A 14,022-nucleotide genomic window follows, 5' to 3' on the forward strand; every position below is an offset into this window, starting at 1 on the left:
CGCGATCTCGTAAAAGGTAAACGCTACGTGGGCTCCCGCCATCAACACCTCCAGCTCTCGTCGCACAGGAGAGTTCGGGTGGCGAGGTTGGGGTCGTCGTCTCAGGAGATGCCCGGTAGAGGACGCCGTAAGCTCGCGAGTCCTCGGGCTGATTGGGCCGCGGAGGCGGTGCGTCCTCGGCCCGGGGGCGGGGCTGCCGTGCTCACGTGACTTTCGCTCATGGCGGCGGCGGCGGCGGCAGTGGCGGAGCTCGGCAGCCGGAGCCGGATCCTGTAGCCGGGGTGTGGGCCCGCGTCAGTCCGTCCCTCCTTCGGCCCTCTCTCTTGTCTTCCGGAGTGTGGCTGGCGGAGCCCGGATGGCGGAGCGAGGCCTGGAGCCCGCGCCGGCCGCGGTGGCTGCGCTGCCGCCCGAAGTGCGGGCGCAGCTGGCGGAGCTGGAGCTGGAGCTCTCAGAGGGTAGGAGCCGGGCGGGGGAGTGAGCGCCCGGGCACCGCTGCGGATCGCGGCGACAGGGAGAACAGGTCCCCGCCGCGCGCCCTGCTGGCCGTGCGGGTGAGACGGGAGGAGGGTGCCGGAAATCTGGCCCGTGCTCTGAAGGGGTCGTCTTCCCTGCTTTCGCATCCTATGAAGTGGGTTTTCCCTGGCGTTCATTGTGTTCTCGGGGAAAGGGTGAAGCTGGGGCTTGGAGGAGAAGTCCTCCCCCGGCCCGGGCTGTTTCTGCACTCCCTGCCCCTCAAAACCCAAGACAAAGCTGCGCCCTCGCGCTCCTCCCCGGGCGTCTGGGCACGGTGGGGGGGGGGGGGGTGTTGTGAGGCTTCGAGCAGGGTGGCTGACAGCTTTCTACTGTCCTCCTCTACCCTTTTCGCGGGGAGGGCCCCACGTCTGTTTCAGCTCCCCTCCCCCCTTCAGAAAAAGAGAAAGATACATGGGAAATCCGCAGCATTTCTTCTTCCTCCTTCTTTAACAATACGAGATGTCTCCCCAGTGACAGGAGTGAGCGAGAAGCAGAATGGGCCATTTAGGGTCTTAGGCAGATTAGAAGCAGTGGTATTAACCTAGAGAGACATACACTGTGCTGCTTTCAGATCACCTTTGTCATAAGGGTTTTTTCCTGGTGCCTCTCTTCGGGGTGAATTTTCCGCATCTGATTACCTTTTAGAGTCTTTCAAGAGAGGAGGAGGGTGGCTACCGGTTACATGCAAATCCTGGCCGGCACCCTCTTTCTTTTAACAATGGATTGGTATAGGGAGGGTTGAATTTGAGAATTAAAAGAATAGAATAAATCAAGCCTCTGTTATTAGAGAAGTTCCTTGGACAACAATGAGAAACGTTGCTCTGTTGTGGGCATGTGATCATGCTTCATGTGCAGTTGTGTTCAGTTCTCCATAAAGTTCCTGTTTTTATCACGGGCTGACTCTGAGACAAAAGCAGCATTTTCTACAAGCTTGATGTCAGAATTGTGGCGGTGTCCCCAGAGTTGCATATTTTTAACTGAGTTCCTTGCCAAAGGCCCTCTTTGCTAGCATTTTTCAAGTGGATTAAATATTGTTGATTGGAAGAGAAGAATGTGACAAGTTCCCAGGAGAGTTCAGACTTTTTGTTTACTTATGGGGCATTCTCTCCCCCATTCCCCACCCCCTTATCCTTTACAATGAAAAACCAGAAGTAGATTTGAGTGTTATAAATCCTGTTGGGCATACAAGGAAATAATTATTTTTAATAACCCTGTTAAGGTTTTCCCAATGTATAGGGAAGTGCTGTTTTCATTTGCACTTAATTACCAGCATATTATTTTTCAATTAATCAGTTGAGAAGTTAATTTTTGGCCCATCTCCAGAATCCGAGGTGGTGGATGAGTTGGTTTCTGTGACGTATTTAAAATATTACCATTGGTCCTGCCTCTCAAGATAACATCATTCTTCTCCTATACTAAAGCATTGCCGTTAAATCTGTAATGACTTCCATTCAAATCTGCCTTTTAAAAACAGTTACTCTGTAGTAACAAATGAGCTCTATTTGATTAGCCAGCAAGAGAGAGGTTTGGCTGGATGTTTGTGTCAGAATGAGATTAAAAATAGGAGTTGATTGCTTTTACACAGAGGGAAATCCTGGAAGCTCCTTATTCTCGGTATATCGGCTTCCAGCTGATTATTGTTTACTTCTCTGAGTGTTTCTAGAAATGATTCTGAGGAACTGTTTCTAGGACTCACACTGATTAGCTCACCTTTCTCTCCTTTAGAAGGGTGTGAAACTCCTACAAACTGTGGATGTTAGGGCTTCAGCATCATTAAGGACAAATGCATGATTTGCTTTCCCATGAAGGATTACTTTGGTTCACATACACTTAGTTTGAATTAGTTTCTTACAGATTTATGCCATGTTGTCCTGTATTTCATCTCTTTTAGCAATGGACAACTGGAAGAAATGCAGTTGAAAAATCTGGGGCCTGCAGTGTCAGCATTTTGGCCATCTGTCTTTTTCTCTTGCTTAAAAATAAAGTACGGAGGATGCTTGACTGAAGAAGTAGATAGACGTTTTTAGGAATTCAAGTGAAGTTAAGATAGCCCACTAACCCCCAGATCTCCGGCGTGGTGTTATTGGTACTGTCTGTAGTATTTTTTGAATGAGTCTTTGCTTGTTTGTTTATCGTACATTTTCTCTACAGCTGCTGCTCTTTTGACAAAAGTACTTTCTTTCCTTTCAAAAAAAAAAATGTACTTTTTAACTATGTGTTTATCAAGGGTTGCTGTCTTTGGTGTACTCGTTCCTTGATTTTATTCTTTTTTTTTTTTTTTCCCATGCAGGCTGTAGTTGGTCTTAATTACAGTGATAGTCTGAGCTGTGTGCTATTAAAGAAATTTCTTTGTGCTTGTCTGTATTTTTCGCTGCAGGCTTTGGTCATAGCTCAGCCACTTCTGTGCTGAAATGCAGGTTTGTGCCCCTGTGGGCTGTTTGCCGCAGAGCGTGTTGCAGAGCCCAGGGCTGTGTCTGGTGCTTCACACAGGTCGCCATGGACTTGGCTGGGAAGCTCCTGCTTCTGCACCAAAAAGAATAGGCTGCAGCTATCCAGAGAATCACTTGAAATTGAAGTTGCACATAATCCTGAGCTCTTCTTTCGATGAATTGAATAGGTAGAGGTTTCTACAAGTATTTTGATGGTGAATATGTTTTTCATGATCCACATATTTTATTGTATTATTATTATATCTGTTATGTGTTTGACAGTAAACTCTGTTGTCACTTTATTCACATGTTTTTACTCAAGTGTATGCATATTAAGATACACTAATGAGACTTATTTGTTTAAATCTGTCATATAATACATTATATTTGTATAATGGTCTTATATGTTATGTTTTGTGGGCTTCATTACAACTTTGTGATTAGGTAGAATAGATAGATATTATAACCATCTCTCACCTTTTCTTTTCCTTCCTTTGTTTCATTTTGTTTTGTTTGTTTTAACAGAAGAGAAAACTTAGGTTAAGAGGGTAAGTGTTTTATCTAAAGTTGCTCATCTAGTAAGTGCCATTATCCTAAGCTGTCTTGTAATTATGGCATCTGTTACCATCAAATGATTTAAATATCTTTTTCTTGTTATGGCACAAGCTATTCTTTTTTTTTTTTTTTTTAAAGATTTTATTTATTTATTTGACAGACAGAGATCACAAGTAGGCAGAGAGGCAGGCAGAGAGAGAGGGGGAAGCAGGCTCCCTGCTGAGCAGAAAGCCCAATGCGGGGCTCGATCCCAGGACCCTGAGATCATGACCTGAGCCAAAGGCAGAGGCTTTAACCCACTGAGCCACCCAGGCGCCCCGGCACAAGCTATTCTAATTTTTACTCTAAGGAAATGCTGTGTAACAGTTGTTTGCCACAATTCTAAATAGTTCCCTTGATTCTCTTTCTGAAGTCTCTTTCAAGTCTATCATTCACTTATTTGATTCAACAGATAGTTATTTTATGCCTCCTGTGTGCTGGGAATGCAGAGGAGAGCAGGGCAGTGTGTCACCTTTCAAGGAGCCCTGAGTCTGGAATGGAAGTCACTTAGATACCAACCAGATAGTACAGGAGATCATGGTAGAGTTTTGTCCAAGGCTGCCTTCTAAGAAAAGAGGAAGGTATCTGCTTTGTTGTTGTTGTGGAAAAGAAACAACGGAGAACTGTAAATATAAGATTGGACAGAGTGGCAAGTAGAGATGGCTGACATTGAGCGTGTGCAGTTCAGTCCTAAGCATGAAGGAAAGACGGACATGAATCCCATACTTCTGTGGCTTGTCGGAAGAGCTCAAGTCTTTCAGTGTCTAAAGATGACAACTGGGAAGGTATTTAAGACAAAATGACACAGGAAGGGATCCTCCCTTTTCTTGTTTGAACACTTCTCTGAGCACGAACACAACAAACACAGTCACATCCTCCCTTTCTCTTCTTTCATCACTCATCCTGGAAGCCCTGCAAGGCTGGTAGGGCCCACCTTGAAGGCAGAGGGATAAGAGAGGGCTCCTTGCTAGGAGTTGATGGGAATCCCCTTGAGGAGTGGGGGAGTTGTGGAGGGAAAGGGATAGGTGCTGGCTAGAGATCATATTTCATGGTCTCCCTAGTGGGCAAGTAAAATTATGGAGCCAGGAAACTGGCAAGTCTCTCCTGTTGTATCTACAATGGGAAAGTGGTCCACTTTCCCCCAAATACAACACATAGTTGTGAATTCATAGGATATACATTTATTAGAAAAGCACATCTCAGTAGTTGTCATACCCGATGTTAAGAGGAGGAAGGAAAGCAGGGGTATCGATTTTTAAATAACCCAAACCGGGTGTTATCTATGTGCTCTCCCTAAAACTTGAATATGTATATTTTTGCATTTGTGTTTTGCATATATATTTTGCATATATCCTCTCTTACATTGGAACTCATCTTTAAGAATTATGGTCAGAGCCTGTGGCACATTCCTTTGAAAATCGTCATGGTGGCAAATTTTGAGGGTGGAATTTCATTTTATAGGTTACTTGGAGTCAAGTAGAGAAAATCTGGTGATGTTCTTTTGGAGTCCAGACTAGGTGTCATTGAAAAAATTAGAGTAATTCTAAACTGATTTGCGTTGTGACTGCCAAAAAAGTAGAATGATGTAAACTGGTTTTTGAGGGTAGTTCAGAAGACAAGTGACCAATTTATTGATAGAATGATTCAGTCTTACTGTAAAGGATAGTTTTGGATAGGATATTTTGAAAAATCATCATTTGACAGCCCCAAATCATTGAACTGGATTTTTGAATGAAAGAAATCATTAAGGGGCACCTGCATGGCTCAGTGGGTTAAGTGTCCGACTCTTGGTTTCTGTTCCAGTCATGATGTTGCCGTCATGGGCTCGAGCCCTGCATTGGGCTTTTTGCTTGGTGCAGAGTCTGCTTCAGGTTTTCTCTCCCTCTCCCTTCCCACTCACTCTCTCCCTTTCTCTCAAATAAATAAATAAATAAAATCTTTAAAAAAAAAAAGAGAGAAATCATTAACCCTTCACTCTTAGCCTGGCCCCTGGTGGCTGCTTTCTTTCCTAGCCTGTGTGAGGATTAGCACCTCAGGGTGAAAAGTTCAGATGATTGGCTAAAAAAGGCCCTCACACTATATTTGTATCATAATTACTACAGTTCTCCCCCCCTCTCAGGAATGCTCTTTGAAAGCACTCCTTCCTGCTTACTGTCCCACTGCTCTTTAAGAGTTCAGCTGAAGTGCTAGCTTTTTTTTTATAACCGAACCCTGACCACTGTCAGCTCCCTAGCTTCAAACCTTACAGCATTTACAGTGTATGTCATTTTTGCCAACCGATACATTCTCTAATTATTTAAATTGTTTTTCATTTTACCTCAGTGTAAGCTCCTACAGAGGTCATTCGTATCTTAAATAGTTTGGAAGTAATTTTTTTTAAAAGATTTTATTTATTTATTTGACACAGAGAGAGAGAGAGATCACAAGCAGGCAGAGAGGCAAGCAGAGGGAGAGGGGGAAGCAGGCTCCCTGCTGAGCAGAGAGCCCGATGCAGGCTCAATCCCAGGACCCTGAGACCATGACCTGAGCTGAAGGCAGAGGTTTAACCCACTGAGCCACCCAGGTGCCCCTGTATCATATTTTAAACTTTTTTTTTTTTTAAGATTTTATTTATTTATTTGACAGAGAGAGAGATCACAAGTAGGTAGAGAGGCAGGCAGAGAGGCAGGTAGAGAGGAGGAAGCAGGCTCCCCGCGGAGCAGAGAGCCCGATGTGGGGCTCGATCCCAGGACCCTGAGATCATGACCTGAGCCGAAGGCAGCGGCTTAATCCACTGAGCCACCCAGGTGCCCCAACTTTTTTTTTTTTTTTTTAAGATTCATTATTTGACAGAGAGAGAGAGAGATCACAAGTAGGCAGAGAGGCAAGCAGAGAGAGAGGAGGAAGCCCGCTCCCTGCTGAGCAGAGAGCCCGATGCGGGTTTCCATCCCAGGACCCTGGGATCATGACCTGAGCCGAAGGCAGAGGCTTAACCCACTGAGCCACCCAGCTGCCCCTATCTTAAACTTTTTAAAGTAGCTCCCCAACTCTTTCTTGTATTGTGTGAGGAGTGCAGTGAGTTTTGCTCACTTCAATGTGATGTAAAGTGAAACCATAAAGTCCCTGTCTTGGGATTTGATTTTGGTATGAACCAGAGTTGTGGAATCATTTGAGTATAGGCTTTGGCATCTCGTGGGCCTGGGTCCCATTCCTGGACTGTCACTTAGTAGCTGTGTGACCCTGGACAGATTGGCTATCCTCCCTCATTTTAGTTTCTTCAATTCTTAAAGGAATGACAATCTCATTGGAGCTCCTGTTGGCACCCTCTAACCCTTAGTGTAACATATGTTGGGTCACTGCAGGCAGTTGACTAGAGCAGAAAAGAGTAGCTGGTTTGTTTCATACAGACATCTGGTGTGTGTACATTTCCGAGCCGGTAAGTTCTGGCAAATGGCTTTGAAATTTAAGCGTGGTTTCTGAGACTCAGGCATCTACCAGTATGAAAAGGCACATGTGGGTGCTTAGAATCTTCAAATAGTTTTTGTCTCTTCCTTTTCTTAGTCCTCCATTTGTCTCTAGTGAACACATCCTTTCAGTTCCTCCTTCAAAAGTTTTCTTGCATCCACTTTTCTTTTGAGTTCTGTTTACCACCAGCCTTGTCTGGTTCTCTATCTTTAGACCCAAGGGTCTGATTTTTGTCTCCCTTCAACTCTAGACTGATCTTTCGTCTTTTAAAGATTCTGCTGCTTTCTAAAGCCTTTGCTAAATCTAGGACTCTTATCACTCATTGTCTTTAAATTCTGAGTTTCCCAAAAGCTGGGGTGGTCTCCTCTCTTATCCCTAGAGTCTAAGTTGGTGCTATTTTCACCTCAAATAGTCCCATCTGTTTTGGTGATTGATCATACTCTAGGGGTTTAAGTGAGAGTTTTTCCTATCTTTGTGTTTTCAGTGAGTTCGTTGCTTGCTTTCCCTGTGGATGCTCATCGATAAACAGGATCCCTTCTGAAAGGCAGTTTCTTTGGATTCATGAGTTGGCTTCAGTGGACCTGAAAACTCTGAAATCATGTGCAGAATTTGGAGTGTGAGTGCTTATGTGTCTTTTTAGGGAGCAGAATCTACACCTTTCATCAGTTTCTTAAAGAGGACTATGAAACAAAGCTCAGAACCATTCTTTCTAGCTTGTAAGAAAGCCAAACTCCCTCCGCTTCCCTCCTCAGCACTCTAAGCCTTATCTGTTTCAGTTCCCACCCTTATCCACTTTCCTCCTTTTCTCAGAGGAAGACATATCCCCTTTCCTGTTCTAAGGTATATCCCTCTCACTATTCTCACTCCCATCCTTTCTCCTCTGTGATCTTGGCATCTTACTTCATTGATTGATCTATTCATTCATGGTCTTCATTCATGGTCTTTTTGCCTTTGTCTCTTTCTCTCATCTTCAGCCTCTCACTTAACGCTTGGCTCTCAGTTCCTTCCCTTCAGCCTATAAATATGCTGAGATTTCTCCCATCCAAAAAAAGCAGCTTCCGGCAGTCTTGTGTTGGAGTCCGCGTGCTCTTGTGTGCTTGCATTCTCTTCCTCTCACAGATCCTAGAAGGTGTAGCTTACACTTCCTTTCCTGTCTTTCCTTTGCTCACTCCTTGGTCCATTGCTTTTGCTTATCAAGTCTCCAAAACAGCTGTCTCCAAGACCATCAGTGACTTTTTTTTTTTTTAAGATTTTATTTATTTATTTGAGAGAGAGAGACAGTGAGAGAGAACGTGAGAGGGGAGAAGGTCAGAGGGAGAAGCAGACTCCCCATGGAGCAGGGAGCCCGATGTGGGACTCGATCCCAGGACTCTGGGATCATGATCTGAGCCTCAGGCAGTTGTTTAACCAACTGAGCCACCCAGGCACCCCCATCAGTGACTTCTAATTTCAGACTGAAAACACCCACTGGCTATAGTGTCTTTTCTGCAGCGTTGGATATGGTAAATAGTTAGCTTTATAAAACCCTCTCCTTCCTTAGCTTTTATGGCATCATTTCCTTCTGGCGCCTATTTCTTCTTATGCTCTCTCTCTGAGCGTCTTTTTTTTGGTCTTCCTTCTGATACAGGTGTTCCTGCTATCTGTCATGAGCCTTCATCTCCCTTCACATAAGCTTACTGAGTAATCTCATCCATGCCCAGGACATGAGGTGTCTTGGAGGTGAGATGGCTTCCTGGTCCCTATCTCTAGGCGGCACTCAGAGCCATCTGCTCCACACATCTCATTGGTTCCCTGACAATGGTAACTTAACAAGTCCAACACTGTATTCCTTATTTCAGCCCGCTCCACAGCCTCCTTCCGAATGTCTGCTTTCTCAGGTCAAATGCTTAGGAGTCATCCATCTAATGGGTCACTAAGTCCAGCTGATTCTTCTTCCTCCCTTCCACTCATGCCATTTTGGTTTAGTTCAGGTTCGTTTTTTTGTTTTTTTGTTTGTTTAAGATTCCATTTATTTGTTTTGAGAGAGAGAGGTGAACACAAGCTGAGGGAAGGAGGGGCAGAGGGAGAGGGAAAAACAGACTCCCTGCTGAGTGTGGAGCTGGATGGCGGGGCTCAATCTCAGGCCCCAGGATCATGACCTGAGCTGAAGGCAGATGCTTAACTGACTGAGCCACCAGGGGCCCCTGGTCTTTGTTCAGGCCCTTATCAACCTCTCGCTGAGATTATTGTAGTAGTCTCCTCTAACCTATCTACCTGCCTCCAGTGCCTTCCCAGACCCTTTTCCCTCCAGTCCATTCTTCTCTATTCTGTGATGGAATGATCATTCTGAAATAGAGATCTAAACGTGACCTCTCCCCATTTTAAAAATTATTCAGTGGCTTGCCCCATCCACAGGATAAAATTCAAGCACCCTTTACGTAGCAAGACCTACTTGCCTTTGTAGCCTCATTTCCTGCGCCTTCGATGGTTTTCTCCCCTCTCTAGCCATGCCTAGCTGCATGCACCACTATGCTTTTTCACTTCCATGCCTTTGTACACGTTGCCTTCCTCTGAGAGATGCCCACTCTGGCAGGCACATTCTTCCCCCTTTTCTGCCTGATTTACTTCTGTTCCATTCAAATTCCTGTAAGAAGCCAGCCTTTCCTAAGCTCTGTTTAGAGGTTAAGATCTCTGTATAAGGAGCTACTAGTTACTGAGTACTTGCTGTATAGCAAGCCCTGTGCTTGGCTCTTCATACACCCTAGCTGGCGGGAAGTAGGTGCTGAAGAAAAAGCTCCTATTATTATGATGAGAGAACTCAGCTAACAGAAAGCACCTGAAATGGAGGGCGCCTGGGTGGCTCAGTGGGTTAAGCCTCTGCCTTCAGCTCAAGTCATGATCTCAGGGTTCTGGGATCGAGTCCCACGTCAGGCTCTGCTCAGCAGGGAGCCTGCTTCCCCTTCTCTCTCTGCCTGCCTCTCTGCCTACGTGTGATCTTTCTCTCTGTGTCAAATAAATAAATAAAATCTTAAAAAAAAAAAAAAAAACACCTGCAATGGAGAGGAATGCTGTGTGTGCCCAATCTGGCCCTATACCCTGATCTTTCCCTTTCTCCTTGCCAGTGACAGTTACATTCTGAAATGAATGGCAAAGGGATCAGAACAGTGGGCTTAATAGTCATTTAGAGCAGGGCGCCTGGGTGGCTCAGTGGGTTGAGCCTCTGCCTTCGGCTCGGGTCGTGATCTCAGGGTCCTGGGATCGAGCCCCACATCAGGCTCCCTGCTCAGCAGGGAGTCTGCTTCTCCCTCTGCCTCTGACCCTCCCCCTGCTTGTGCTCTATTACATGCTCTCTCTCAAATAAATACAATTAAAAAAAAAAGTAGTCATTTAGAGCTGGGTTAAGTCCTGTGTTTGTTGCTTACTGTGGGACCTCAGGCAGGTCTTTGAAACGTGTTTCTAATCTTATAACTGCTGGAGATAGGTGTGTCATTTCCATTTTGTAGAGACTTGTTAAAGAACGTGCAGTCTGAGACTATAGTGTGCTGGGTGGGAACCCGAGTCTGCTTGGCTCCATACCCCATGGGTTTCCACACTGCCATCTGCCTCTGTCTCCCTGAATCATGTTTCAAGTTGTTTCTGCAAAATTCTTTGCCATCCTAACTACTGGGCCTCACTTTTCTTAGAATACAGCTTCTGTCGTTGGAGTTTTAGAGGTGGGACTGGAAGGAAAAGGATGGGAATGTTCTGTCCTATTCTCAGAGAATAGATGTGAAATTAATTTTTCTTCCTTGAATTGAGGTGAGCATGATCAGAAGCTGAAAAGGGGAAACCCAGGAGGAAAATATTTTGGATGCTTCACAGGGCAGTCCTAAATGAAAATCTGAAGGTCTGGTGTCTTTGAAAGATCCTTGGTTTGCACTGGACTTGAGCTTCTGGACTGTAGAGAGGATTGTGGTTACATTCTGATTCAGAAAGAGTTTTTAGTGCTTTTTTTTCTCTTAGGATATTTAATGTTTAAGTTTTAAGTTAATGTAAATATTTCTTTTTTTTTTTTTAAGATTTTATTTGTTTATTTGATAGCGAGAGACACAGTGAGAGAGGGAACATAAGCAGGGGGAGTGGGAGAGGGAGAAGCAGGCTTCCTGCTGAGCAGGGAGCCTGATATGGGGCTCCATCCCAGGACCCCAGGATCATGATCTGAGCTGAAGACAGACGCTTAACGACTGAGCCACACAGGCGCCCCAATGTAGATATTTCTGTAAATGACATGTACTTTAATTGATTTTTTTCTTGGAGTTATTTCTTGCTTTGTAAAGGAACAGTGCTCTAATATCTCTCTATTTTTAGAGGACTGTTGCTTTTATGGATAAATTAAAGCACCTATAGAATTTGTTTCTTTCTTTCTAAGAACTTTGGATTATGTTGCTTCAAGTTACTCTTTACCTGGAACTTGTGGGTTTTGTTTTGTTTTAATTCTACCAAACATGTATTTTTTAATTAAAAACGTTATTTTTGTTAACATAGAATATATTATTTTTTTCAAAAGTACGGGTCTTGATTCATCAGTCTGGAACTTGTGGTTTTTAACTCAGGTCAGGCATGCGTGCGTTATGATGTTGATCAGTCTTGTCACACTCTACTTTTTACAAATGAACCCAGCAGGAATTATTTTTTTTATTTTTATTTTTTTAAAGATTTTATTTATTCATTTGACAGAGAGAGATCACAAGTAGATAGAGAGGCAGGCAGAGAGAGAGAGGGAAGCAGGCTCCCTGCTGAGCAGAGAGCCCGATGCGGGACTCGATCCCAGGACCCTGAGATCATGACCTGAGCCGAAGGCAGCGGCTTAACCCACTGAGCCACCCAGGCGCCCGTCCCAGCAGGAATTATTAAGTAGAAGCTTCTGATAGTTCTTGTTCTGTAAATCTGTGACTGAAGCAAACAGGCTATCTTCAGTTTTTCTTTATTGAGGTGTCATTGACATACAGCATTATATTAGTTTCAGGTGTGCAACATAAGGCTTTGATATTTGTATATATCGTAAAATGATCACTGTAATAAGTCTATTATTTTTTGTCGCCATATGTAGTTACAAAAAATTTTTTTTTCTTAAAATTTTAGTGTCTCCTTTCTTACATGATCGTATTTCTTTTCTAGTTTGGAGAAACTTTCATTCTTAAATTGAATGTGTAGAAAAAGCATCTGTCTGAATTTTCCTCCCATAGTTCTTGTTTTTCTTCAAGGACCAAGGGAAGTACTGGAAGATGAACTTCCTGTTACAAACACCAACTTCCTCATTTGCTGGTTCTCTAAGCTCTGATCTCTCATGTTACCCCTGTGTTTTATTTATTTTTCAAATGATCTCGAACCTAGGAAGTTATCATTTACATACATACCTGTTCTCACCTCCCTCTGTAAGCTGCTTGAGGGCAGCATACAGCGTCCTTCGACATGTGTATCTTCAGGACCTGTTCAACCAGCGAATGAATCTGGACTCTGTCATCAGCCTCCCTGTCTCTTCTTATTTTCTTACTAGTCTCTGATTGACTCTTCTATTATAGTCAGACTGGTTTCCTCACTCTTTTTCCCGATAGTCCCATTCTTATCTCTCTGCCTTTATAGTGACTGTTTCTTTGTCAGGACTGCCTTTTTGCCTATTAAAATGTCACCAAATTCCAGGGCTCGGCTGATGTTCCCTTGATCATGAAACCAGCTGACTGCTTTCGTTCATATTAATCCCTTCTATTTTTAGGCCATTGTATTCAGTAACAGAGTTTAACACTAAACTGGCCACTATTATTTGTTTCAATTATTTTTGCCTCCTGTGTTGGACTTTACATTTTGTGAGTGCAGTGGCATGGCCTTCTACCTTTTGGAACTGGCAAAGTGCTCAATATATCAGTATATCAGTAAAGGTGTATTGAACACATTTATTTACAAGATCTATTGAGAGAATAAGGGATGCGTAGAAGGCAGATTCCCTGCTTTCAAGGAGCTTTCAATCTAGTAACTTCTCAACAAATAGCTGTTGGGGTTTTAAAAATACTAATTTAAGTAATTGTCTTTTAAGCACATAGAAGCATTTTGTTTTCTGCTTGAGTGATAAGGTAGCATTTAAAAATCCTATTTGAAATGATTCTAGAAAGATGGCGGTTTTCACACATTCTACGGCCCTCCTTTTTAAAACATAGTTTCAGTAAAATAACAATTTCAAAGCTTAGAACAAGAACACTAAGAGTTAGAGTGGGAACTTATGAAGGTAAGGGACTTGGAAGTTAGATCCAGGAAACCTAAAATGCACATGATAAGATATTAGAAAGATGGGTTGCCTGGGTGGTTCAGTTGGTTGGGCGTCCAACTCTTGGCTTTGGCTCAGGACATGATCTTAGGGTCGAGAGATTGAGCGCTATAATGGGTTGCACACTCAGTGGGGAGTCTGCTTTTCTCCTTTCCTTTTCCCTCTAAACTCCCTACCACGTGCATGTGCTCTCTGTCTTTCAAATCTTTTTTTAAAAAAATAAAATTTTAAGGGCACCTGGGTGGCTCAGTGGGTTAAAGCCTCTGCCTTCTGCTTGGGTCATGATCCCAGGGTCCTGGGATCGTGCCCTGCATCAGGCTCTCTGCCTATTTGTGATCTCTGTCTGTCAAATAAATAAATCTTAAAAAAAAAATCAAATTTTATAAGGAGAAATAAGTAATAGAAGAAAAATGCCCTGAGCTGAAAAAAGATTGCAAATGGAAAAGCAATGAAGCTTTGAATGGGTTCACTGTATTCCAGGCAAGATGGGTGAGAAAGGGCATGAACCTACGCATATTCTGATAAAATTCCTGAATTCAGTGATAGAGAAAAAAAAGTCCTACAAGCTCCTAGATAGAAGGATAAAGTATAAAACAGCAACAGCCAAATAGGCTGTTCTCATTTGCAATACTGTAACTTTGATGATGGTGTAAGAAACATCTACTGATTCGAGAAGAGGTCTCTGCTCTAGAGAACTCTGTGTGCAGTCTAGATATCATTCACCCTTTAGGGAAAAGAAAGCTCTGTGTGAGTGTGTGAAGATTC

At 43.6% G+C, this 14,022-nt stretch overlaps 1 protein-coding gene across 3 annotated transcripts in view; it reads left to right on the top strand.

Annotated features, from left to right (window-relative positions):
* The first annotated feature begins 227 nt into the window (after window positions 1-227).
* DIP2B (disco interacting protein 2 homolog B) overlaps window positions 228-14,022 on the top strand; it is a 228,134-nt gene continuing 214,339 nt past the window's right edge. For all 3 annotated transcript variants that reach the window (XM_046011907.1, XM_046011908.1, XM_046011909.1), the window contains exon 1: window positions 228-455. In XM_046011907.1, coding sequence (XP_045867863.1) covers window positions 356-455 — 100 coding nt within the window. In that variant the 5' untranslated portion in view covers window positions 228-355. The remainder of the gene's footprint in view (window positions 456-14,022) is intronic.

The sequence above is a fragment of the Meles meles genome, chromosome 7 (genome assembly GCF_922984935.1).
Source record: "Meles meles chromosome 7, mMelMel3.1 paternal haplotype, whole genome shotgun sequence".
In the NCBI taxonomy this organism is placed as follows: Eukaryota; Metazoa; Chordata; class Mammalia; order Carnivora; family Mustelidae; genus Meles; species Meles meles.